Here is a 23,631-nt window from a genome sequence, read left to right on the forward strand (position 1 = left end):
AGCTCCACAGCAGCTCAGGCGAGCAGCCTGGGGAAGGAAGCAGAGCTGCCGAGCAGGTGACGTCGCCCAGCCAGAGCCTCGCTGAGCAGGGCAGCAATGCGGGCCTCGGATGGGTGATTGCCAGGGGGCCTCCTTTGTGACACAAACAAATGTATTTCACTTGCTCCTGACAAAACCCCTCTGAGGCAGGAGTTACGATCCATGGTTTACAAACGAGAACCCCGAGGCTCAAAGAGGTTAAGGGCCTTATGGGACTGATGCAGCTTCTAAGTGCAAATCAGCGTGTGAAGCCAGGTCCACACCAGGAGCATTCTACCACTCAAAACAGGAGGCAGCACCTTTTCTTCTAGGTGACAGTCTCAGGAGACTACCGGAGGGACAAGCAGAGAAGGCCTCAAAGTACTTGGTTATTACTGGCGCAGGGTGGGGGCGTGAAGGGAATGATGGGGTCCCCAAGAACAGCAGGAGGTGGGGATGGGCTCCATGGGGTCACATGTGGGCAGGTATTACAGCAGGCAGGCTCCTGAACCCCAGGGTCTGGCAGCCTGGGGCACGTGGGGTCTGAACGCACAAGAGGGCCTGGAATTGAGAGAGGACTCAGCTCTCCGCTGGTCAGCGTCAGACCCAAACCTCACCCCAGGTTGGCCATGGAGTGACTGCCTCACCCCGAGGACTCCTCTTGCTGTCCTGACCCACCTAACACTTCCAATTCTGTCTAGAATGGAAAGGATCCCTTTTTTATTTTTACAGATGAAAAAGGTGAGGCTCAGAAAGGAAGGAGAACAGCTTACAGGGACTCTCCCCACATTTCCTTCTCAGGGTCTCTTCCATTCCACCCACTTCCCAGGAGTGAGAGATGTGTGACACAGGAAGACATCATTCATGAAATGGGTAGGCCTTCTTTCCTTGGAAATCTTAAGAAATAGAAAAGATCTTTTGAAGATCATTTAATTGCCGTCTCTCCTGGAGCTGGGAGTTCCCACGAGGCCTTGAGTTTGCGATTGCCTCTAATGTGAACGTCTAGCCTAATAATTAAACATTGCTCCTGTCCGATTCTTGCTCAGATTCCCCCACTTTTCTCTTCCTTAGAATCACAGCCTGCCAGACTGAAAGGACTTCAGGAGTCCCTCCTGCCCTCACTCACATTACTCAGGCTCAGAGATGAGATGGGAGAGATTTTCCCAGCATCCCTTGCCACGTTCTAGCACAGTGGACTCAGGACCCAGGGCTCCTTCAGCTGCCCGCCTCCCTATGCAGGAAAGTTGGGGGGTGGGAGACAGGGGAGCAAATCTAAGAAGGGTGACGTGTCTCTGTGGGGCAATGAAACTGTTCTGAGATTGGTCGTGGTGATGGTGACAACTCCGCGGATACACTGACAGCCGTTGAATCGTACACTTCAAGTGGGTGAATTTTACGGTATGTAAAGTGGATCTCAATAAAGCAGTTTAAATATTTTTAACAAAGCAGAAGAGGAAGAGATGCTCTGCTGGCAGGACCCCCGGGGCAGGGCTGAGCCCAGGCACGACACACCCACCTTCCCAGCCTCCTGGCTGCTCCCCAAACACAGGAGTCACTCTCTTAGCCCAAGGCCTTGCCCTTGGCTGTTCCCTCCTCTGGTACACTCACCTCCAGAGATCTGTAGGCTGGCTCCCTCCCTCCTTCATATCTTTGCTCAGAGGTCCCCTTCCTGCCACCCTATTGAAGACTGGGAGACCTTCCTGCAGCCCTATTGAAGGCTGACACGGCTCTGCTCCCCCGCCCCTCTCTCTTCCCAGCTTTAGAGCTCTGCTGAGTACTTACCATTTTCTAATAGTTGTTTTGTTCGTTGTCTGTCTCTCCCTACAAGAAATGCAAGCTCCATGAGAGCAGGGCTTTCTGTCTGTTTTGTTTATTGCTCATATCTGTCCCCAGCGCCTAGAACCATGCTTGGTGCATAGTAGGTGCTTAATAAATAGTTACTGAATAAGTGGCCCCGTTACAGTTACGGCTCAGGCTTCTGAACCGGCAGCACTCGGAGCCTCCCCTGAGAAGCCCCACTGGTCAGCCTGCCTTGACGTCCCTCTTTGTCCCAACATTTCACGCACAGACATTTTCAGGTGGCCGATTGTTATTTCATCTGTGTTAATTGTAGTGAAATTGATTTAGCCTGCCTTTCCCAAACATTTTCTGCTGCTTTGAGAACTCTCCCTCGTATGTACATACTGCATTTTCTTTTACACTTAAAATTTGTTAAGAGGGTAGATCTTACATTGTGTTCTTATCACAATTTAAATAAAAGAACTCTCCTCTCCTTTTCTCTTGCCTGTTGTTAGGGCAACCTCAGCCAAAAGGCCTCAGAATTGGATGCAAAGTCAAACTACACTGATGCACCAAAAGTGATGTCTCTGTTTAATATCCTTGCAAATTCTGTTTAAAAGTGTGAGGTTTTGATGTTCTGTTTGACAAGAAGCCACTGGCAGCTGAAGCAGCACTGTGAGCTTGAGCTGGCTGTTCAGGGCACCCTGTGTGTAGACGCCAAGCGGGTATCTGATGGGCAAGAAGGAGGGGCAGCTTCTCAGAAGGAGACAGAAACAGAGCTGGGGAGAGTTCATCCCCCAGGGAAACGCGAGAGGCCGAGTCTGTGTTCTGGGGGGAGAAGGAAGGCGTGTCCCTCTTCACCGCAGTTACGGGTGAAGATGCAAGACAGCCAAGGGAAGAGCATGAACAGGGAAGTGCACATCTTCTCCTTTATCTATCCTGGAGGCTAAGACCGAGAAACGGCACGAGCAGCCTGGAGCTGAGATCGGAGGCTGGAAGATCTTGGTACCAACCTGGTCTGAAAGCCCAGAGCATCTCTCAGAGCTAGCGGCTCCAGCTCAGCACGGGGCGTGGGTGAGGGCCAGGGGGAGTCAGGGAGAAGGGGGCTACTCCACCAGGGTTAAGTCAGGCGGTGGCTCACGCAATAGGGGATCGGGGGGCACCGAAACCCCCCGTAACTCTGCACAAGGTGATTCATTATCTGATGGTGTTTGATGCAGTGAAAGGGCTGTTTCAATAACAAATTTTACTTCTTGGTAATGAGGAAAGTGAGTAGGAAATTCACAGGTCTGGTATAGAACACAGATCTGTGGTCATGGGCCGCACAACCAGATCACCATCACTTTCTGGGTGTCAGCTTCACCTAAGTGTAACCAAAATCCTAAATGATCAAGTAGCCAACTTTTGTGTCCCAGACTTGGAGGGTAACAGCTAATGTCCATACGAGCGGGACTGGAGAGACAGGACAGCATTTTTCACGTTAGAGAAAAGAAATCTCCCCAGGGGAGAGACATGGACGTCCTTCGCTGTGGGGAGGGGAGGGCAGGGAGGGCCGTTTAACCAACCCCACAGCCGAGAAGCAGACCCTGGCCTCCGCTCCCCTGAGAACCGGAACCTGGAAGCCTAGTCCTCATGCAGAATGGAAACCTGATCCAGAGAGGCAGCCTGGAAAGGGAGCTGATGCTTCCTTGGGATGACTTCCATCCTCACTCGGGAAAGGAGGAAGAGCTCCTGGGGTGGCAGCTGAAGAAAAAGATACAGACGGGAGCAGAGAAACTGGATGAACACCTGCCTCTCTGCAGCGCTCTCTTGCTGGAGAAAGGAGCAAATGTGAAGCTAAGGTACACGTCACTGGTGGGCTTCTGATGTAAGAGGAGGCGACAAGTGAGGTTAAGAAAGAAGAAAACGATTAGGGAGGTTAACACCAAAGGGATGGAGAGACAAGAGGCCTATTTGGATCTTAGAGCTCAACGTTTGTTTAAAAGAAAACCAATGCTTAAGGGCTTGGTGTTTAAGAACACCTACCTTGCAAACCCATTCCTGACACAGCATCTTGCCTACAGCAGAGCAGGTGCCTGACAAGTGGGGTCGTGAGGCCACGGGCGAGTGGTCTTCAGAGCCCTGTAAGGAGGGTAACTCCTCACGGTGAGCTCAACCCAAGAAGGGCAGGCTCAGGTGCTGTGTGGGTGTAGCCAGTGGCGCTCGCCCACCCCTGCCAATGTTCACGTGGAAGCGTCAGAAAACCCAAAAAGCCAGGAAAGGTGCCAGAGCTACTAACTCTTGACCCAATCTCCCAAACCCAATCCCCGTAGAGTGCCCTCCACCTCAACATACCCTGGTAGCAACCCCCAGCCCTCCTTCTATCACTGCCCGCACCAGGCCTGCTCAGTCTTGTTGATTTCCGCTCCAGAGCAGGCCTCCAATCCGTGCACTTGGCTTCCACTCCCAAACACTCCAACCCCGTCATTTCACCCCTGGACCTCCACCGCTGCCTCTAACCGGCGTTCCTGGCTCAGCTCTTGTTTTCCTCCCTGCACAGCAGGAAAGGGAATCTTCTTTAACAGATTTCCTACATAACCCTCCCCGCGGCACTTGGTATAAACCCAAGCTGTCAGGCCTCTGCCTTCCTCTCCATCCTCCCCACATCACTCTCCTTCCCCAGACCGCCAACCTCCAACTATGCTGAGTCCTTTCATTTTCTAGAACAAGCCAGGCGTTTCCTATCTCAGGGCCTTTATATATGCCGTTCCCTCTGCCTGGAAGGCTGTATCTGCTTCTCCCATAGTTGGCTCCTCCTCAGTGTTTATACTCAGCCGAAATGTCAACTCTCTGGAGAGGCTTTCTCTGACATTCCTGCCCAAATAAGCTCTCTCCACACCCCACCCCATGTACTGTGGTCTTGGCACCCTGATTGTTTGCTTAAAGCACTTCCCACAGCGTGCTGTCTAGCTGTTTCTGTTATGTCTCCCAAGAGAGAATGGAAGATTCACGAGGGCCTGGACCACATCTGTTATGTTCCCTGTTACCCTCAGCACGTAGTATGGCTCCTGGCTTAATGCATCTTGCTGAATGGCAGACTGTATCAAGTACCCCTAATATGCCAGCCAAGGTGCTGTAGAGGGGTATGTGCAGCTCATTAGACCTTCACAACCACGCAAAGGTAGTTATTATGCCCACTTTACAGATGAAGAAGCCCAGTTAGGAAATTAACTTGCCCCGTGTCATAAAGCCAATAAATGGTGGAGGTGGAGTTTATACGCAGCTCTGTCGGGCTTTTCCCACTATTCAGGACTGCTTTCCAAACTCTGTCACAGCCTAGAAGCCTCGTGAAGCTTTCAGCAGACAAAAGACTCACTACCAGTGTAAACGGCATATCAGATAACATGCCCCTTTTATATCTTTATTTAAACTTTCAAGACACCAGATTTAAGGAAGACCCCACTGAAGTACCCAAATGACTCTAGCATAAGATTTCCATGATTTATTATTGCTATTACTATTGGGTTAGCCAAAAAGTTCGTTCGGGTTTTTACGTAAGATTCCTTAAGGTGTTGCGGAAAAACCCGAACGAACTTTTTGGCTAACCCAATATTATATTTTGACTTGAGTCTGGTTTTGTGGGTAAATTGGATACAAATCCATCTTGCAGGCCAAATACTGTACTGCTAACCCAGTGATAAAAGAGGAATAAACGGTGGATAGCTGGCAAAATTAGCAAAAGTGGAAGAGGTTGGCATTGGGCAAGATCCATGGAAAACTCACCCATTATAGCAATAGTGATCTTTCTAACCATCTACTAGCATTAACGGTATAGAGTGGACAGGTGTCACCAAAAGCCCGCCAAACAAGGCCAGTTAGCCATGATCTCACTAGTAACTCGTGGCCCAATTCAGAAAGTGTATCTGCAGTAAAAGCTCGACCATCACCAACCTCAAAATGGCCAGATGCGGCCCGAGGCCCTTGACATTCATCACGTCAAAAATGCTCAGAACAACCCTCTGTGGTAGGTACCGATATTATCCCCATTTCAGAAACGAGAAAACTGAGGAACAGAAAGGCTCGGTAACTTGCTGAAGGTCACACAGCTGTCAAGCAGCAGGCGGAATCGCCCCATCTTTCCAGGCCACCGCCCTCTAAGAACTCACAGAGTCCATGTCGCCAACACGTCCCTTCCAAGCTCACAGACTATCTCTCCGCTCCTCCAATTTCTAATATTTAAACTGGTTTTCTTTAAAGGGCATACATTTCATGAAGCTTTTTATGGGAAAAGAGAGGGAAGGCATCTACCACCGTAACACAAGGGTCCAGGGATGAGCAGATATTCTAGAAGTTAAGAAAGAGGAACATGGGACTTTTCTGGCTCCAGTGGTTAAGACTCCGTGCTTCCACTGCAGCGGGCACGGGTTCAATCCCTGGTCGGGGAACTAAGATCTCACATGCCGCACGATGTGCCCCCAAAATAAATAAATAAATAAAATAAAGGGTTGGAATTAAAAAAAAAAAAAAAAAAGGAGAAAGGAACATGCCAAGAGCTTACAGTCTATGCTCCATGACAGTGACGGCCGGTTTCCTTCCTTCCCATCACCCCAGCCAGCCCTGCAGACCCTCATCCTGGGGACTCACAACCCAACAGCAAAGATTGCCACTGACCTCTGTCGGGCCCAGCGGTCCCCAAATGTATTTAACTGTGAAAGTCTATTTCGAGGAATAACTGTTCCACTCACCAAACACGTGGGGAAGTGCTCCCCCAACCTCTGAGCCGCTGGCATGAAAAGACGGGCGTGTGGGCAGAAGAGCCAGGGAGTGCTTGCCCAGGCCGAAGTAGCCTGGCTCTTGTCACTCCCAGGCCCCTGCTCACAAAGGCTCGCCCAGCGGCCCCTTAGCCTTTGCTGACCTGGGCCGCCTGGGCTCCCATGTCAGGAGGACCCCTAGGAAGCAACATCGGCTGCCCCTCGAGTTTCCTCTCTGGGGACTTCACATCCAGCCTCTCTGCGTTTATAACCTGAGCAGTGATCATAGAAAGAGTGGGCTCAGCAAGGCAGCTGGGGCAGCATGACTCACGGGGCGGAAGATGGGGGAGCCTGCCCACGCCACTTCCCTGGCAATGCGAAACACACCCCCTTAGATGCCTGCAGAACTGGACAGTTTAACAAAGTGTTCTACGTGCCGTATATCATTGCATCCCCCCAAAATTAGGTACGGTTGTCATCTCCCCCGTTATACCAAAGAGGCATAGCAGTTCAATGAAAGGCCAGAGCTTGGGGCCACGTGGGGTAAGGGGGTGTCCCGCTGGAGAGCCCCCTACGGGTGCTCATGAACTTGGTGGCACCCAGGGCCCGCTGGAGCAGCTGGGGAGCTGTGGGCCCAGAGGTGAGGACCCAGGAGGCCAGCAGGCCCCACTGGCCAGGGAGAGGTGGGCATGGAGAACAGACCCTCTGCCCCAGCTGCCTTGCTACTCCAGATCACACATGCTCAAGCCCTCTTGAGTCAGGAACCTCTGGGCTGAGTCCCTGCAGCAACAGCTCTGTTTGAATATTCCTCATGATGGGAAACTCTCTACCTCCTGAGACAGTCTTTCCATCACTGGATGGCTCCTGCTGTTTGAAATGTCTCCCACATGTAGAATCGATAACGGTCTCCCTGTAGCTCCCTCCAGACCCTTTGGAACCATCATCCTTCCCTGACATCCCTTCAAATGTTGAAATTCACATAGCTCAAGTCTTCCCCAGGCAAAACGTCCCCAGGGTCCCCCAAGTGTTGTGATCTCCAGCCCCTCCTCACCCTAGACCTTCTCCCCTCCTGGAGCTCCAGCCCTGCTGAAATAGGCTCTGACACGACGATGACACTTGCAGGCTGGTCTGACCTGGGGTCTGCCCTTGACATTGGCGACCTGGGGTGAGACTCCACCTTGACCAGAGGAGGCCAATGTGGAAAGGTCTTCCTGGGCAGCCAGGTGGCCCCCAGAGGCTTCCCGCTGCTGTAGAGACCAGTGCCGTCCGGACCGGGCCCTGGGCGCTCAGAGACCATCTGGGGCCACAGGGGCCAGGAGTGGGGAGGTGCGGCCAGTGGGCGGGGTACGCTGGGCTCTGGACCCCCATCCCCATCTACCTAGAACAGAGCTACTTAAGCCTGTTTTATAAGTGGGGCTTCTACATTTTATACATGGGTTTGAAACAAGAGTACCACAGCTTAAAAACGTCTAAAACTGCTAATGCCGCCTGACATGATTTAGCCTCTTGGGCACGTGCTGTCCTAAGGCATCTTCCCCATCCCGCATATGTGCAAACACCGTGGCTCAGGCCAGCGCCAAGACAAGGGGCCTCTCCGCCGGACTGGGAGACTAGGGCCCTCCGCCCTGCTGCTCCAGGGACACCGAGACCCGGCTCTGTTCTGCTCACATGACGGCGGGGCAGGCTCGCACGCAGGGGTGCAGAAATCCCGTGCTGGGAGTGAGGACTCGGGGATCAGGACAGGCGACGACCCCAGCCCTGGGGAAGGGGAGGGGACTCACAGGGCAGCGTCTCGGCGCGGCTCTTCTGGATCATTATGCAGAGCTGTAGCACCAGTTGGGGGGCGCTTTCCAGGAAGGTCTCCAGGAGGCGCAGCATGTTAACGTCTGCATATTCGTACATCATAGCCCAGTAGAAGCGTCGCTGGTGTTCCTTCTGCCTCTGGCTCTGAATCCCCAGGTACATGGTGCGGATATACCTGCCAAGAGACGGGACAGAACACAGAGAGCGTGGGTCGGCGTGGGAGCTGTGGGAGGGTCAGGCCGTCCCCACAGACCAGCATCCCCTCCTTGGCGCTGAGGTTTTCCGGGTGCTTGGACCAGCTCCAGGGGTTCTGCCAGACCACAGACGGGGTGCTGAGACTTCGGGGTGGGGTGGGATGGGGGCAGGCCAGGGAACGGGTCCCAGGCAAGTTGTCCCCTCCCTGGCGTCACTTTGCTCATCTGTAAAATAAGAAATGGAAGAGTGGGACCAGGTGATCTCACAGGCCTGCCAGGGAAGCATCACAGGTGAGCTCAGGGGGCAGGTGGGCTGGCTGAAGTTCAGGGTCCCAGGGGGGAACCTTCCTGCAGGGTTTTCACCTCTCTGGAGGAGGAGGGAAGGGAATTAGCATTTATGAAGCTCCTACTAAGTATCACTGGCTGGCTGGCTACTGCGTGTTGCCCAGGTCCCAGGCGACAGGCAGGTGTAGTTCCCACGTAGGACAGACAGGCGGGACTCACTTGCACAGGCTCCAGACCTGGATGGTGGAGCAACCAGGAGCCGGCCCCAGGCTGTTGGACACCAAAGCTCGTGCGTGCCCCCCTCTACACTAGGGACAGCCTGCAATGGAGCCTCCATCCCTCTATGCTAGGGACAGCCTGCAATGGAGCCTCCATCCAGGTGCAGCCCAGGACTCAGTCACACAAACCACTGACCCCACTCCACCCGGGAGGGACAAGGGGCAAAGGAAGCAGGTACAGGCGGAGGGCACAGGCTCTGGGTTCAAATCCCGGCTCTGTCATCTGCTCACTGTGGGACCTTGGACTAATTACCCAACTCTGTGTCCTCGTTACTCGTCTTTCACACAGCAGAATCGCAGCATCACACGGCTGGTGGGAAGATTAGGGAGATAATCCGCGTGCTGGGCATGTATCCAGGTCCACGTGAGAAAGCCCCCAGGCCTGCCTCACTTTCACCTAAACTTTGGAAGCTTGTCTCCAAGCCACAGTCAAGGGGAGGATGGAAGGTAACATCCAAGCCAGCCAGCCGTCTCTGGGGCCAGGCCAGGCCCAGAGGAGCCGGCAGCGCCGGGACAAAAGCAAGGTTCAGAAAGCACAGCTTTGCGGGCCTAGTTAGGATCAAGAATATGCACCATAAACTGAGGTCACAGACAACAGGACACAACCACACTTGCGCCCCTTGCCTTCCCCTGTATATCATTGTGTCTTTTAAACCGCCGAGCCGGAATCACAGAGGTTGAGAGCATCGTTGACCCCCTACAGAGTCCCCACTGTCCTCAAGCACCGTCAGGGGCCCACTTGGGGCTGCTGGACGGTCCCTTCTCTCTGTCCCCATCACGACCGCCAGCCTGGTCCCCGCCACCACCCCTCTCTCCTGGATCGAAGCAAAACCCTCCTAACTGGTCTCCCAGGGTCCACTCCTGCCCCAGAACAACCCATTCTTTGCACAGCAGCCAAGGTGCTTTGTGAAAATCACAAATGCAATCACGTCACCACCTTCTTTCAACACTCCCATGGCTTCCCATCACGTTCAGAATAAAATCCGAGCCGTCTCCCTCGGCTCATGGGGTCCTGCCCGCCCCTCCTGTCCCACCGCCCGGCCTCTCTCCCCGCCCCCGCTTCTCGTGTCTTCTCTGTCTCTCATGCACACGTGAGCTTGTTTGTGTTCACGCCATCTCCCCAGTGCCTGTGGATGCAGAAGGAAGACTCCTGTCCCCCAGGGCTCAGAGTCCTGCAGGATGGCACTGTCGCAACACAGCGAAGGCAGCTCATGCCCACGTTTACACCGAATTTCTGAGACGCTCACAGGGAGGGGCTCTATACCCCCCCGCCCCCTGGGAGCAAAGGGAGAAGTGGGTGTTGCCCAAGAACCTTGCATCGACGTTAGAGAATCCCATGCTTTAGAGGCAAAGACGCAAAAACATACATTTGTAAAATAATTTAAAACTGTAATTGATGCTCCTCTCCAGGTCCAAAACAGTGGGCCTGCCTCCTGTGCGCTAATCGTGTACTGGACCCACGGAGGAACGAGTGGGCCAGGGTCCCCCAGAGCGGGCATCGGGACACAAAGCAGCCCACCTGAACCAGCGGTGTGACCTGAACCACACGTGCTGGTGACAGTGAGCCCATCTGACACCTGATGAACACCTGACGGCTGCTTCTCTAGATTCCTGGATCTCTGAAAAGACCCACCCGGGGGGCTGGGGTGGACACCTTATTTTCTGCACATACACTCCCTGGAGTAGGCGGAGAACAACCCTGCAGAAAACTGAGGGGAGGGAGGCACCGCAGCGGGGACGGTGTCGGGGCCAGCGTGGAGAGGCCGGGGGCGCCAGCCTTGCCAGGCACTGCAGGCCGGGCATCTCCCGGAGGCCCTGCCGTGCCTTGTGGGGCAGGTCTGGTTGTCATCATTTAACACTTGGGGAAACCGAAGCTCTGAAGTGAAACAGGGCCCTGAATTCTGTTCCGTTCCAGGTTCTGTCATTTATTGGCTGCGCCACTTCCCATGAGTCATTGCCTCTCTCTGGGCCTCCATCTGTAAGTTCCCAAAATCAAAGGACCAGGGGAGGGGCTAGGAAAGGGGCAGGGAGGTTGCTGTACCTGACCTGTAAAGCTATGGGGTCACTGAGAGACAGAGACAGAGAGACACAGAGAGACAGAGACAGAGACACAGAGACACACAGAGACAGAGACAGAGAGACACAGACAGAGAGACAGAGACAGAGAGACACAGGGAGAGACAGAGACAGAGAGACACGGAGACAGAGAGACAGAGAGATAGGGAGAGACAGAAACAGAAAGACAGAGGCACAGAGAGAAAGAAAGAGACAGACAAAGTCGGAGACAGAGACAGTGAGACAGAGAGACACAGAGAGAAACAGAGATGGAGAGACAGAGAGGGAGACAGAGACAGACACACAGCGAGAAGAGACAGAGAGACAGAGAGACCTCTGCAGGAGAGAATGGAAAGAGAAAGAGACAAAGGAGAGGGGAGCTACATCAGAATTTGGGTCCTGAAAGAGAAGACCGACTAGACGAGGTGGCAGTAGGAAGAGCCTGCGTGGGAGGCCGGCCCTAAGGACATGTGGTCACAAGTAGTTGGGAGGCGCTGGGAAGTCAGACTCTGAATCTAGGGCAGAGGGGAGGGTCAGATTAATCAGATCGGATGATAGCCCGGGAGGCAGAGCAGTGGGGGACGAGGGTGCACGGGTGGAGGTGATGAAGCAGGGCTTCGGGTCCAGAGGCTCCACACCAGCACCTAGAGCTGCCCTGTGGCCGGCGGAGCCTTGGTGCCATGGGTCTCCCAGGTCAGATGTGGTCTCTGCGCTCCAAAACTCAGCTCTGCCCAGATGTGGCACCTGCAACGCACTATACTGTGGGCCACAGACTCCCACAGGGGCCAGACCACAAATCTATATTCTCTCAGGGGTACACTCAGACCACAGCATTTACCTCTCCTAGACTCAGAAGGTGGCTCAAGGTGGAGGAATGATTATGTAGCAGAGCCAAGCCTATGCTTCCAGGTCCCAGGCCAAGGTAACAGCGACACTCAGATTCACCTAGGTCTGCCCTACCAGGGCAGAGGGAGCAACTTGATCTGCCCCTCCACCCCCATGTTCCCCAAGCCACAAGCCCCTTTTGCCCATCATGGCCAGTGCAGTGGAAGACAACGAGCCCAGAAATGCTGCTTCAACCATAACATCTGCCAGAGAAACCAAGCTTGCATTTCCTCTGTGAGAACATCCCCAAATATGGGAGTAGATGAGGGTGGGAGTGGGCAAAGCCAGAGCCTCTCCCCACCGATGAACAAACAGATGCTAGGAGCCCAGAGTGCACTGGGATCAAGTCCGAGACCAAAACTGGAAATCATGCCTCCCAGGGACACCAGCTCACACAGTCACCCACCGTGGGGTAGGAGCTAAATCAGAGTCCAGTTCAACATTCCCAACCAAGGGCCTTCTACCTATTCCACCCCCTCTGGCTCCTGCGCCCTTCTCTTCTATCCTTAAGTCCTTGGGTTCCCAGTAGACCTTGTAAAGTCCAGAGTGGGTCTAGGTGACCTCTGGGGCCGCCCAGCCAGCGGCCTCTTGCTAAGCCTTCAGCCCCTGTGCAAAGACAGCCTTGGCCCGCGGCCACAAGGTGGCGCCAGACCCTAAGCCACGCAGGAAGGCTGCTCCGCGCAGTGATCTCATCCCCGGCCAGCGGCCCCCTAAGGCCTGCGCCTTCCTATGCGGCAGCGTTGGGGTGCAGGGGGCAGCAGGCGAGGCCGAGGGGCAGGCCCAGATGTGACGAGTCCCCACGGGGAAGCACGGCATCTGCAGGCGACACACGGTGGGCTGCTGCTCCCTTACCTTCTCCCCTTCCCTGGCAGGTTCCAGAAAGCTCACCTCCCCCAGGAAGGTAGTGCGGGAGAGAAGACATGCAACTCTCCTCCTCCTGATTTGCTTCCGCCTGGATTTTGTGTAGCCTCCTGTCACACCACTCTCTCCTAAGAATCATGAAACGCACGGATCTAAAAGCAGGCGTACAGCGTGTCCTCATGGAGTGAGGACTCAGGAAAGCTGGGCCTGGCCTATGGTCTGCAGGGCTGCACGACCTTGGGCAAGTCACCCCCGAGGCCAGGCCTGCTGTATTCATCCAAAACAGAGGGCAGACGGGAGGATCTCTAAGCTTCTGCCTACCTTTTGTTAACTCCATCCTTCTGTGGCTTCTTAGAGCCTTAAGGATGGCCTAGCATCTTTACAAATAATACCCAGTGTTTATGTGGCACTCATATGTACCAGGCACTGTTCTGAGCATTTTGTACTTATTAGCTCATTTAATCCTTCCAACAAATGTATGAGGTAGATGCACTATTACCCTCACTTCAACAGATGGTAAACTGAAGCACTGAGGTTAAGAAATGTGCTTCAGTTTACCCAGCTAAGTAAGGGGTTGAGGAGGGCTTCAGGCCCAGCAGTCTGCTTTGGGGCCAGTGCTTCTCAACTCCTACCCACATACCGCTCAGAGGTAGACCAGTTGTCCCTTCTCTTTTAAATTTAGTCCAACTTGCTCCCCTCACTATAGTGGAAAATCACTGTTTGCCCCCAACACCTGGGCTCTCTTCCAGTTCTGTCACTGGCTGTGTTGCCTTGGGGAACATCTCCTACCCTCATGGAGCCTCAGTGTCCTCATCTATACAATGCCTGGCCCAGAGTAGGACCCTAGGACATGTTGAACAAATAGATGCATGCCATCATGTCCCCTTAGAGGGTCTCGGGGCTCAAATGAGGTAATGCCTGTGAGAATAGATGGAAGACCAGAAGCCGAGGATGGCAGCTATTACTGCCCCACCCTCCCAAAGGGGTTTTCCTCCTGTCTTTCCTTCGGTCCACTCTATTCTCCTTCCAAGTCTATCTCCTCCCCTTACTTTGTAAACCATGGAACTGTTTAAAGCTCCTTATATCTCCAGGAGAACTCTCTATAGTTTTTTGAGCACATTTTCACTTTTACAGCAGCACTGTGAAGGAGACACATTCGTCATCTTTTTCCCGTTGGTTCATCTGAGACTCAGAAAGGATGAGTGATTTCCCCAAAGTCACACAGTCAATCATGGTTCAGGCGGATCAGAGGTCTTGCCCAAATCGTGTTACCCCATTGGGAGTCAGCTATAGCTCTGCCTAAATCTAAGGGAAATGAGTGATTTCTGCAAAAGCAGGAGGCTGACTAATTTCACCTGTCTGGACCTACAGGCCCCTGCTGCTTCTTATGACACCCTCAGAAGCAGCATTTTGAAGTCTCCGATCGTGTACAGCAACTCATCCTCAAAGCCCCAAACAGGACTGAGTCTAGGTTTTGTGGGGCCTGAAGCTTAGAGAATCCGCTTTAACAAAAAAAGTAGTCTACCAACATTTAAAGTAGAACTAGCCCGATTCTACACACTTTTTTTCCCCAAAAAAATAAAAGAGGAAAGAACACTTCTCTACTCACTTTATGAGGTCAGCATTACTCTATCAAAGCCAGACACATACCATACAAGAAAATAAAACTACAGATAATATCCCTTATAAACATAGGTGCAAACATCTTCAACAAAATACTAGCAAAACAAATTCAGTGATATACAGAAAGAATGATATTCCATAGCCAACTGGAGTTTATCTTGGAAATGTAAGGCTGATTCTATATTCAGAAATCAATAAATGTAATCAGTGATATTAACAAGAAAAACCACATATCACATTAACTGATGCAGAAAGAAAGCATCTGACAGAATTCAACATCCATTCTTTTTTTTTTTTTTTAACTCTCAGCAAACTAGAAATAGAAAAGAACTTCCTTAACCTGACATAGATGAAGGATATCTATAAAAATTAAGTTAGGGAATTCCCTGGTGGTCCAGTGGTTAGGACTCCGCGCTTCCACCGCAGGGGGCGTGGTTTGATCCCTGATCAGTGAACTAAGATCCCGCATGCCATGCAGCATGGCCAAAAGAAAAAAAAAATTAACAGTTAATATCACACTTAATGATAAAAAGACTGAATTCTTTCCTCTTAAGATCAGGAACAAGGCAAAAATGTCTAAGCTCACCACTCCTATTCAACATCATACTAGAAGTCCCAGGCAGTACAAGAAGTCAGGAAAAAGAAATGAAGTATATACAAATTGCAAGGAACGAAGTAAAACTGTCCCTATTTGTAAATGACATGATTGTCTAGATAGAAAACCCCAAGAAATATACAAAAAAAGCTCATAGAACTAATTGGCAAGTTAAGCAAAGTCTCATGATACAAGGTCAGCATATAAAAATTAAATATATTTCTGTAGATTACTAATGAACAATTGGAAATTGAAATTTAAAAACACACATACCACTTAAATTAGCTCCCTTAAGGAGACTGGAGGGGCAAGATAGGTGAAGGGGATTAAGAGGGACAAACTGCAAGGTATAAAATAAGTCACAGGGATGCAACGCACAGCACAGGGAATACTGTCAATACTTTATAATTACTTTGTTCAGAGTATAATCTATAAAGATATCGAATTACCCTTCTATATACCTGAAACAAATATAATATTGTAAGTCAACTATACTTCAATTTTAAAAGTACCTCTATATTTTTGTTGTATTTAAATACAAGCAGCCACACCTCCAGGGGCATTTGACCCTTATCCTGGGTGGGCGTGGAACACACTCTCACAGCCACACACACACCACCTACAAGAACACTCCACACAAACACCACACAGACACACACGCATAAACCACCACGCACACGAACACACTGCACACGTCCAGGGCTCCACCTGTAGAGACACCTGTAGCCCATGATCACATCCCTGTGTCAACATGATCCAACCCCAGATCCCTCAGGGGGTGGGTCCCTGCCCGCCCCGGCCATTCGCTGTCATCACAGCAGGCACAGAGGATGCAGAGGGAAAGCCAAACGCGCATCACTTCCTGGTAGCTGGGAACCCACCTGAGAGAGGACGGGGCACTGCAGCTACCAGTCAGACAACATCCTGCCCCCGACACCAAGGACAGAGCTGGGCCAGCTGCCACCAAAGCACCCAAGGGGTCACTGACATCTGAACGTGCGCAGCCCCCAGCCCTGTTCACACTTGTCCCGCTTCACCTCCACCTGTGCCTGATTGGTTCGGGAATCCTGACTTGTGGTCGCAGCAAAGGCATTGAGGGCTACTGTGATGTTGTGTGATCTGCACTCTCATCTGGTCCATCTTTTGAGGGGTGGAGGAGCTCCCCCCTTGTGCCCTTTGCATTGCTGACCATATCCCAGGGGTCTAGGGCCAGGTGGCCATGCAGTGGCTGTAGAAGAAAGTGGCCCAAAAGGGGAGTGGGGGAGGTTTCAGGGTCCCGGGCTGCATGGGGCTTGTGCAGGAACCTTGTCAGTCTGGGGCTTGTCACCCACTGAGGACTGCTAAGCTGGGTCACCAGGTGTTAACGGGGGCTCCAAGGCTGCTATGTCAAAAGGGTGTGCTCCCACCTGCATGACATAGACTCTGTGCCCAGGTAGGAACCCCCGCGGCTGTTCCCTGTGGTCCCAGGTCAGGACAGAGAAAAGTCCTTCAAGCTCTTCCAGACCATCACAGATCTCAGGGGCACCAGCATCCGAGCTGTCACAGACAGGATCGGGGTTCAGCTTGCAAGCCTCTGCCAGGTTATTATTATCGCCATCCCCATATTACAGATGAGGAAATCAAGGCTAACCTGGACTCAGTAACCTGGGTGGCTCCCTACTGGCTGTGCAGCCAGGCCAGTCTCCTGCCTTCCCCCGCCCCACACCTGCTCCCCACCCCTGGCCACACCTGATGGCCCTCCCATCCCAGACCTTCCCAGCACGTGCCCATCTCTGTGTCTTTGCTTCTGTTGTTTCCACGCCCAAGAGGCCACCCCTGGGCAGGGCCCAGCTCTCCCCACGTGCCTTACTCCATGCCTAGGTCAAAGTATTTCCCTCCCATCCTCCCCTTATACTGGGTCCTCAGTATAGTAATAGCTTCCATTTATTGGGTTCTCCCTACATACCAGACACAGTGTTAACTCTCTACATGTATTAAGTCATTTAACATGAGAACCTTACGGTCATGTACAGATGAAGAAACTGAAGCACCTGAGGACGCCACTACCGGGACTCATACCAGGCCGCTGGACTCCTGAGCGGGTGCTTCTAACCCAGAACACTATATTCTCCTGTTCCTTATCTTTCCCTCATTCCCTCTCTCCTCAGCTCACTTACTTCTTTCCACAATTCTATGAATTAGATTATTAGCCCCATTTCACACATCAGAAAACTGAGGCTCAGAGGGGTTAAATAGCATGCCAAGTTGGAAAGCCAAATTTCAGCCTCGATTTGTTTGGCTGTGCTACACGCCTGTTTTCCACCCCTAGAAGCCCCTCCCCTCCCCTATTACAGCTCTCCTTGCAGCCCACGCTGTACTGGAGTCACTTACGTACAGAGATGCCTCTCCAGCTAGATCTTAACCCCCAGGAGGGACGTCTGTACAGCCACTGCCCCCAGCCCACCATAGTAAACATCAAATCAGAGGCTGCTAAGGTGAATTTATCCCCTACTCTGACAGTCTCATTTGACCAAAGAGATGCCTGCAACACTACCTTCAAATACATAAAATACATGTTCCCCGAGGCAGACGACCAGAATGGGTGCAAGGAGCACAATTAAATCAGGAACGATTTGGGGTGGAGACAAGAGAGAACTTACCAACCAGCCTGACAGGATAACGTTACAACGAGGCAGGTTTTTCGCCCCTCTCGGGACAGTTTCAGAGAGAAGCAAAGCTACAGGGCTGTCAGATGGCAGAGGCTCACAACTCCTGGAGCACAGGGTCTGGAACTGTCTTCTCAGTTTATCGTAGGCACGGCGCGGTGTACCCAATGTCCACTTGGACACGCACATGTGTGTGTTCATACACAAGTCCTAGCCGAGGACCCCCTCAAACCACCCAAATGCAGGTCTGGGTGGCTCAAGGGGCCCCCAAGCTGGCACAGCAGGAATAGTGCACCAACGCAGCCCTGGCTGGGGGCCATGGGCTCTTTCTGAGTCTGAGAATGGACTCTGCAAACTTCCACTGCCAGGCTGGCCCAGAAGCCCCTCTGATTCCCCACCTCACACTCCCGCCCCCCCACCCCGCCCGACTCCAGCTGAGATGCCTTCAGCGTGTAGGAAAGATGGAGGGGCCAGCTGCCAGCTCAGCCCCCAAGAGCAGCGCATCAAATCAGAGCTATTTTTAGCCCTTCTCTCCAGCATCTGACATCAGCTGAGCAGTGGTGGCCGGCTTGGGGCACGCATCCGAGAAAGCAGGCGTGAAATGGCATTGCTTTGCCGGGCCCAGGGGAGATAGCAGAGAAAAGCTCCACAGAGCTTCAGGGAAGGGAGGTGGCTGCAGTGGGTGCCAATGGTAGTCCTCCTGGATGTAGGGTCTTGGTGGCAAGGTGGCCTAAGCATCCCTCAATATCCCAGGGCTCAGCACAGCAGAACGTGGGTGGAAACTTCCCCACCAGCCTCATTTTCCCACCGGCACAGTGGGGCCCGGGCTACTGCTCCTTCTCTGAGACTGCAAGAAACTTGATTTAAAAAATCAAAACACCTTTGCAAACCTACATGTTAGAGAAATGCTTTTTGTTCCCCCTTATAAACTCCCAGAAGGAGAGAGACCAACGTTTTGGAGTTTTTTTGCTTGTTTTTTCTTTTTTTTTTTTTTTTTTTTTTTGGCTGTGTTGGGTCTTTGCTGCTGAGCGCGGGCTTTTCTCTAGTTGCGGGAGCGGGGGCTACTCTTTGTTGCGGTTCACGGGCTTCTCATTGCGGTGGCTTCTCTTGTTGCAGAGCACGGGCTCTAGGCGTGCAGGCTTCAGTAGCGGTAGCACGCGGGCTCAGTAGTTGAGGCTTGCGGGCTCTAGAGTGCAGGCTCAGTAGTTGTGGCGCACAGGCTTAGTTGCTCCGCGGCATGTGGGATCTTCCCGGACCAGGGCTCGAACCCGTGTCCCCTGCATTGGCAGGCGGATTCTTAACCACTGAGCCACCAGGGAAGCCCAAGACCAAAGTTTTGAGGTTTGGGTGTATCTTTGCATACCTGGTGCATGGCACACTGCCAGACACTCGGTGGGCGTCTGGTGTTTGTCTCATGAATGAATGAACCGACTGGGCAGGCTGCTAGTAAAATCCTTGTGCCCTAGGAAGTTTATAGTCCAACCTTCCGGGGCAGGTGTAAGGAAAGCCCCCCTCTTCTCAAGGCTCAGGTCAGCCTGGATCCTCCACTGCGGGCGTCCGGGAGCGGTAGCCCAGAGCAGAACCTGGGGCCCTCTTCCCTGCTCTTCTTCCCCCCACCCCTAACTTGTCCTCAAGCCTCCCTCTCTGGCCAGCTAAGTCCCCAGTCGGGGATGAATACGTGACTGCATTCCTCTCTCCAGCTGGCACAGACTCTTTCCAACCAAGAGAGCAAGCCCATCACTGGCGCCGCCCTTGTGCTTTTCTGCCTGGAGTTGGAACCACTGCAGTGCCCACCGTGGGAAAGCCCGTTTCACCTTCCCCCAGATTAAAACTGAAGACTCTGACAACAGCCCAGCCAGCGCTGCTCTGCCTGCATCCTGGTGAAACGGATTTGCTCGATCCAAGGCAGCCGGTCCGCACCCAGCTGCCTGAACAGTTTGGGAGGAGGTCGGCTCCACCCAAACAAAGGACACATTAGTGTGTGTTCAAAGCACCTCACAACCAAAAAACAAAAACCGTATATTAACGCATATGTGTGGAATCTAGCAAAATGGTATAGATGATCTTATTTGCAAAGCAGAAATAGAGACACAGATGTAGAGAACAAGTGTATGGATACCACGGGGGAAGGGAGGTGGGAGGAACTGGGAGATTGGGATTGACACATATACGCTATTGATGCTATGTATAAAATAGACAACTAATGAGAAAATACTGTATAGCACGGGGAGCTCTACTTAATGCACTGTGGAGACCTAAATGGGAAGGAAATCCAAAGAAGACACATACATATGTATACGTATAGCTGATTCATCTTGCTGTACAGTAGAAACTAACACAACATTGTAAAGCAACGAGACTCCAATAAAAATTAATTTTAAAAAAATTTAAAAATTGAAAACAAACAAACAAACAAAAAATTGAAAACAAAAACAAGACAAAGTACCTCATGACCTTGAGGGGGATCCACTGGCCCACAGTAAAGTCACGTTCACTTTGGTTGGAGCTCTGAATCACGCGATCAGCATGTAAACATGAGCCTGCCCAGGGCAGCGGCCCTGAGGAACCCTGGGCACTTGGCAGGAGGCCACGCCTGTGCCTTTGTCATAAGCCTCTCGTGCAGGGTGTGGCTAACATGTCCCAGCGCCGCTTTTCTAGCCCATACTGGGTCTGTGGCAAATGAATTTATCTGAAACGTTCAAGGAGGTGTTTTGGTTTCCTGATACGACCTCTTGGGACTTACTCTCCTTGTGGGCCATCTTGTCCTTTCATGTGCCCTGAACTTGTCCCTTTCACACTCTCAGGAGGGCTTCGCTGCTGCAATCCAGCCCCCTCCCAAATGTACACCCCTCTTGCATGCCAGGCACTGCGCCAGGCACGGCGGACCCCGCCCGACTCCCCGTGTCCTTCCTCTGCATCATGCTGCCTCTCTGACCCATGGAAGATACAATCTCTGCACCAGTGTCAGGCATGGTTAGTGGTTTAGGCTCTGGAAACTGCCTTCCAGCTGTGAACGCTGCCCTTGGAGAGTGAGGGATGGATCGAGGAGGAAGCCATGGGACCACTCACTGATGGATTTGACCCTGGCTTCAAGGCTCTTCTGCTGTGTCCTGCTGCCACCATGTCCTGGTTCTGTGGCCTTGGGGATGTTCCTCCCCCGTGTTTCCTTCTCAGTGAAATGAGCAGGTAAGACCAGATGAACTCTCAGGCCCTGGCACTACCTTGACCTCACAGGCCTCGTAGGGCCTGGTCTGCTTCCCAGAGATCTTTCCAGATCAGTGGTCACCCTGGAGGACCTGGGCCATCTCCTCTTGGGCAGCCCCCCCAACCCCCCTGCAGGCTGCTCTCCTGCATGGGAGAGGCTCAGGGCTGCCCGGGAGAGCAGCCTCTGCCCCTCCAAGCCCACTTCTGTATCTAGGTCCACATCCACACTTTGGGAAGCCAGACAACATCACGTGTGCTGTTTCCTGGAGATTTTCAGGGAAGCAGGCTAGAAATAGGAATGAAGGTGACATTTAGTCGAGTTTGCACTGCACCAGGAGTGAGGCCAGTGACGTTTCCACATCTTAGAGCCCATCTCCAGGTGAGGCCCAGGCCCAGCTCGCTTACCAACGCCCTGGCTAGTCCAGCCTCCCCGGGAGGCCGCCAAAGTCAGACACGAGAGAGGGCACCCAGGCCAGAGTTCGCCGTGTGAGCCTCACACTCGTGCTGGTCTCTCCCTGACGGCGTCCCAGTGAGCTGCTGGGGACACAGGGGATGTAGGACAAGCACTGGGCTGAGAGGCAGGACACCTGGCAGCCAGGGCTGCCTCTGCAGGTGACGGGCTTTAGAGCCTGGCAAGGGGCTTTGTCCCCCTTACCCGACCCCAGCCTCCCCATCTGTAAAGAGCTGAACGATCGTTTCTAACATCTTTCCAGATCTCCACGTCCAAGGGGGCAGCCGTGCAGACTCTCTCTAAGTGTTCCACGGCCTGCAGGGGGCCAGGCCCATCTTGGTGATGGCTGCAGTGCCTGGGACGAGGCCACAGAGCTGGGGCAACACCTCATATATGTAGGCAGGGTGAGAGCTGGCCGTTTCCACCTGGGCTGGGGGAGGGTGGGCTGGGAGGCAGCGTCTGGCCTTGAGCTCAGATCACCTGCCGGGGTGGGGGGGCCTTTCTGGGTCCATCCCACCCGATCCCCTGCTTTCAGGCAGTGGCACTACCTCTCAGGCCCACACCAGATGGGGCTTAAGAAGAATAATAAACAATACAATTACTCTCTGGTTTCTCTCTCCGTTTGTGTACACTCGCCGATCCCTCCGACACACCTGCACTGACCTTTCCTCATCGCCTTCTTAAGGTTCCAGCCAGGGGTGGTCTGGAGTCTCCCCTGCAGTCAGGGCAGAAGGCGGTGGCCCCCCAGCAGCACAGGGCACAGGCTGTAAGTACGGGGGGCCAGCCCTGGGCCCAGTCCCCTCCCTGCGGCTCTGACCTCTTGCTCTTGTGGCCAGGAGGGCACATCGTTCATGGAACAGTCACCCAACAGGAGTTCAGGAGGCCTCCCACGTGCTGGACACAGAGCCAGGTGCGATCCGGCCCCAAAGGAGCTCCCATCCAGCAGGGAGACAGGCAAGGGCACTTAATGTTAAGTGGAATGATGCTACTGAACACGGTGCATCTACTGTTACCCCTATTTTGCAGATGAAGAAGCTGAAACACATGGGCATAAATAACTCATCCAATGACACAGAGTCAAGGGCCAGAGGCTACGGACTGTACCCTGAAGCAGGAGGGGCTCTGAGCACAGAAGAGGAGCTCCTGACCCAATGTGGGGGAGTGAGGAAGGTTCCAGGAGGAAGTGAAGTCTGGGCAGAACCTCAGATACCGAAGAGACCAATTCTACAGGCCATAAGCCCCTTTCCCAGTGCCGCCTGCCTTGACCCAGGGCGCACAGGCTGAGCTTACGGCACCTCCACCATGGCCCTCTCCTGGATCTTTCTAATGAGAGATAACCCATGGGGCTGAAATTGGGAGCTTTCTGAGGTCACGAGCTGGGTTGTTCTCACCTTTCCATCCTCCCTAGCCCATGGATGGATGGACTGATGGATGGATGGATGGATGGACGGACAGATGGTAGGATGGATGGAGAGGGGGTAGCTGGGACCAGAGGAGGTCAACGTTGAGAGGGAGGAGCAGCTTCTGAGCAGGGGAGGGTGGGATTCCACTTCCTCCTGCAGGTGGTCTCGGCCTGGCCGGTGGGTAGTATGGGGGCTCCTCTTTGCTCTCAGCCCCCAGACCCTCTAGGCCCTGCTAACAGGGTACCCCCTGAAGCCAGTGTGGCACAGGGCACCCTCCCAGCCCAGTCACAGATGCCCCATCCCCCAGGGGTTCCCGAGGCCAGGACGCAGCAAGCGCTCCTCTAGGAGGCTGTGAGAGCAGAAAGCATCCACCCTGGGCCAGCAGCCCCAGGCAGGGCAGAGGGTGGCTACAACAGGGCCCAGGGGCCCAGGCCTTTTCTGCCATCCCCGCTGACCAGGCCTGAGATGGCCAGAATCACATCAACATCTTAAGCACCAATCGCGTCATCCATAAAATGGGGATAAGGGTCTCTTGTGGCTTCTCTTTTGATTTCCTACAGGTGCAAATGAAGAAACTGATAAGTCCGTACAAGTCTCAGTCTAAGAATATGTAACAAGACTATAAAGCCTAGCCTCAGACACAGAATGCTTAATTATTCATTAATTCATACCTCAGCACATTCTCAACAGAATTTGAGAGGCAAGAGCATATGATACAGCTGGACAGCAGCACAGACCCTTCGCTCGCAGGCCAAACCATTCTCCTCCCAAGGTTGCCCACGAGTAAGTGTTGAACGTTTTCTATGAGGCAGGCAGTTTGCT

The 23,631-nt window shown here is 53.0% G+C and overlaps 1 protein-coding gene across 1 annotated transcript in view; it reads right to left on the bottom strand.

The window, feature by feature from the left end:
* Positions 1-23,631, bottom strand: part of XKR6 (XK related 6) — a 279,753-nt gene that overhangs the window by 14,476 nt on the left and 241,646 nt on the right. The window contains exon 2 of the mRNA XM_061199467.1: positions 8,309-8,505. Within this exon, the coding sequence (XP_061055450.1) occupies positions 8,309-8,505 (197 nt within the window). The remainder of the gene's footprint in view (positions 1-8,308; positions 8,506-23,631) is intronic.

Source organism: Eubalaena glacialis, chromosome 9, assembly GCF_028564815.1.
Source record: "Eubalaena glacialis isolate mEubGla1 chromosome 9, mEubGla1.1.hap2.+ XY, whole genome shotgun sequence".
Classification (NCBI taxonomy): domain Eukaryota; kingdom Metazoa; phylum Chordata; class Mammalia; order Artiodactyla; family Balaenidae; genus Eubalaena; species Eubalaena glacialis.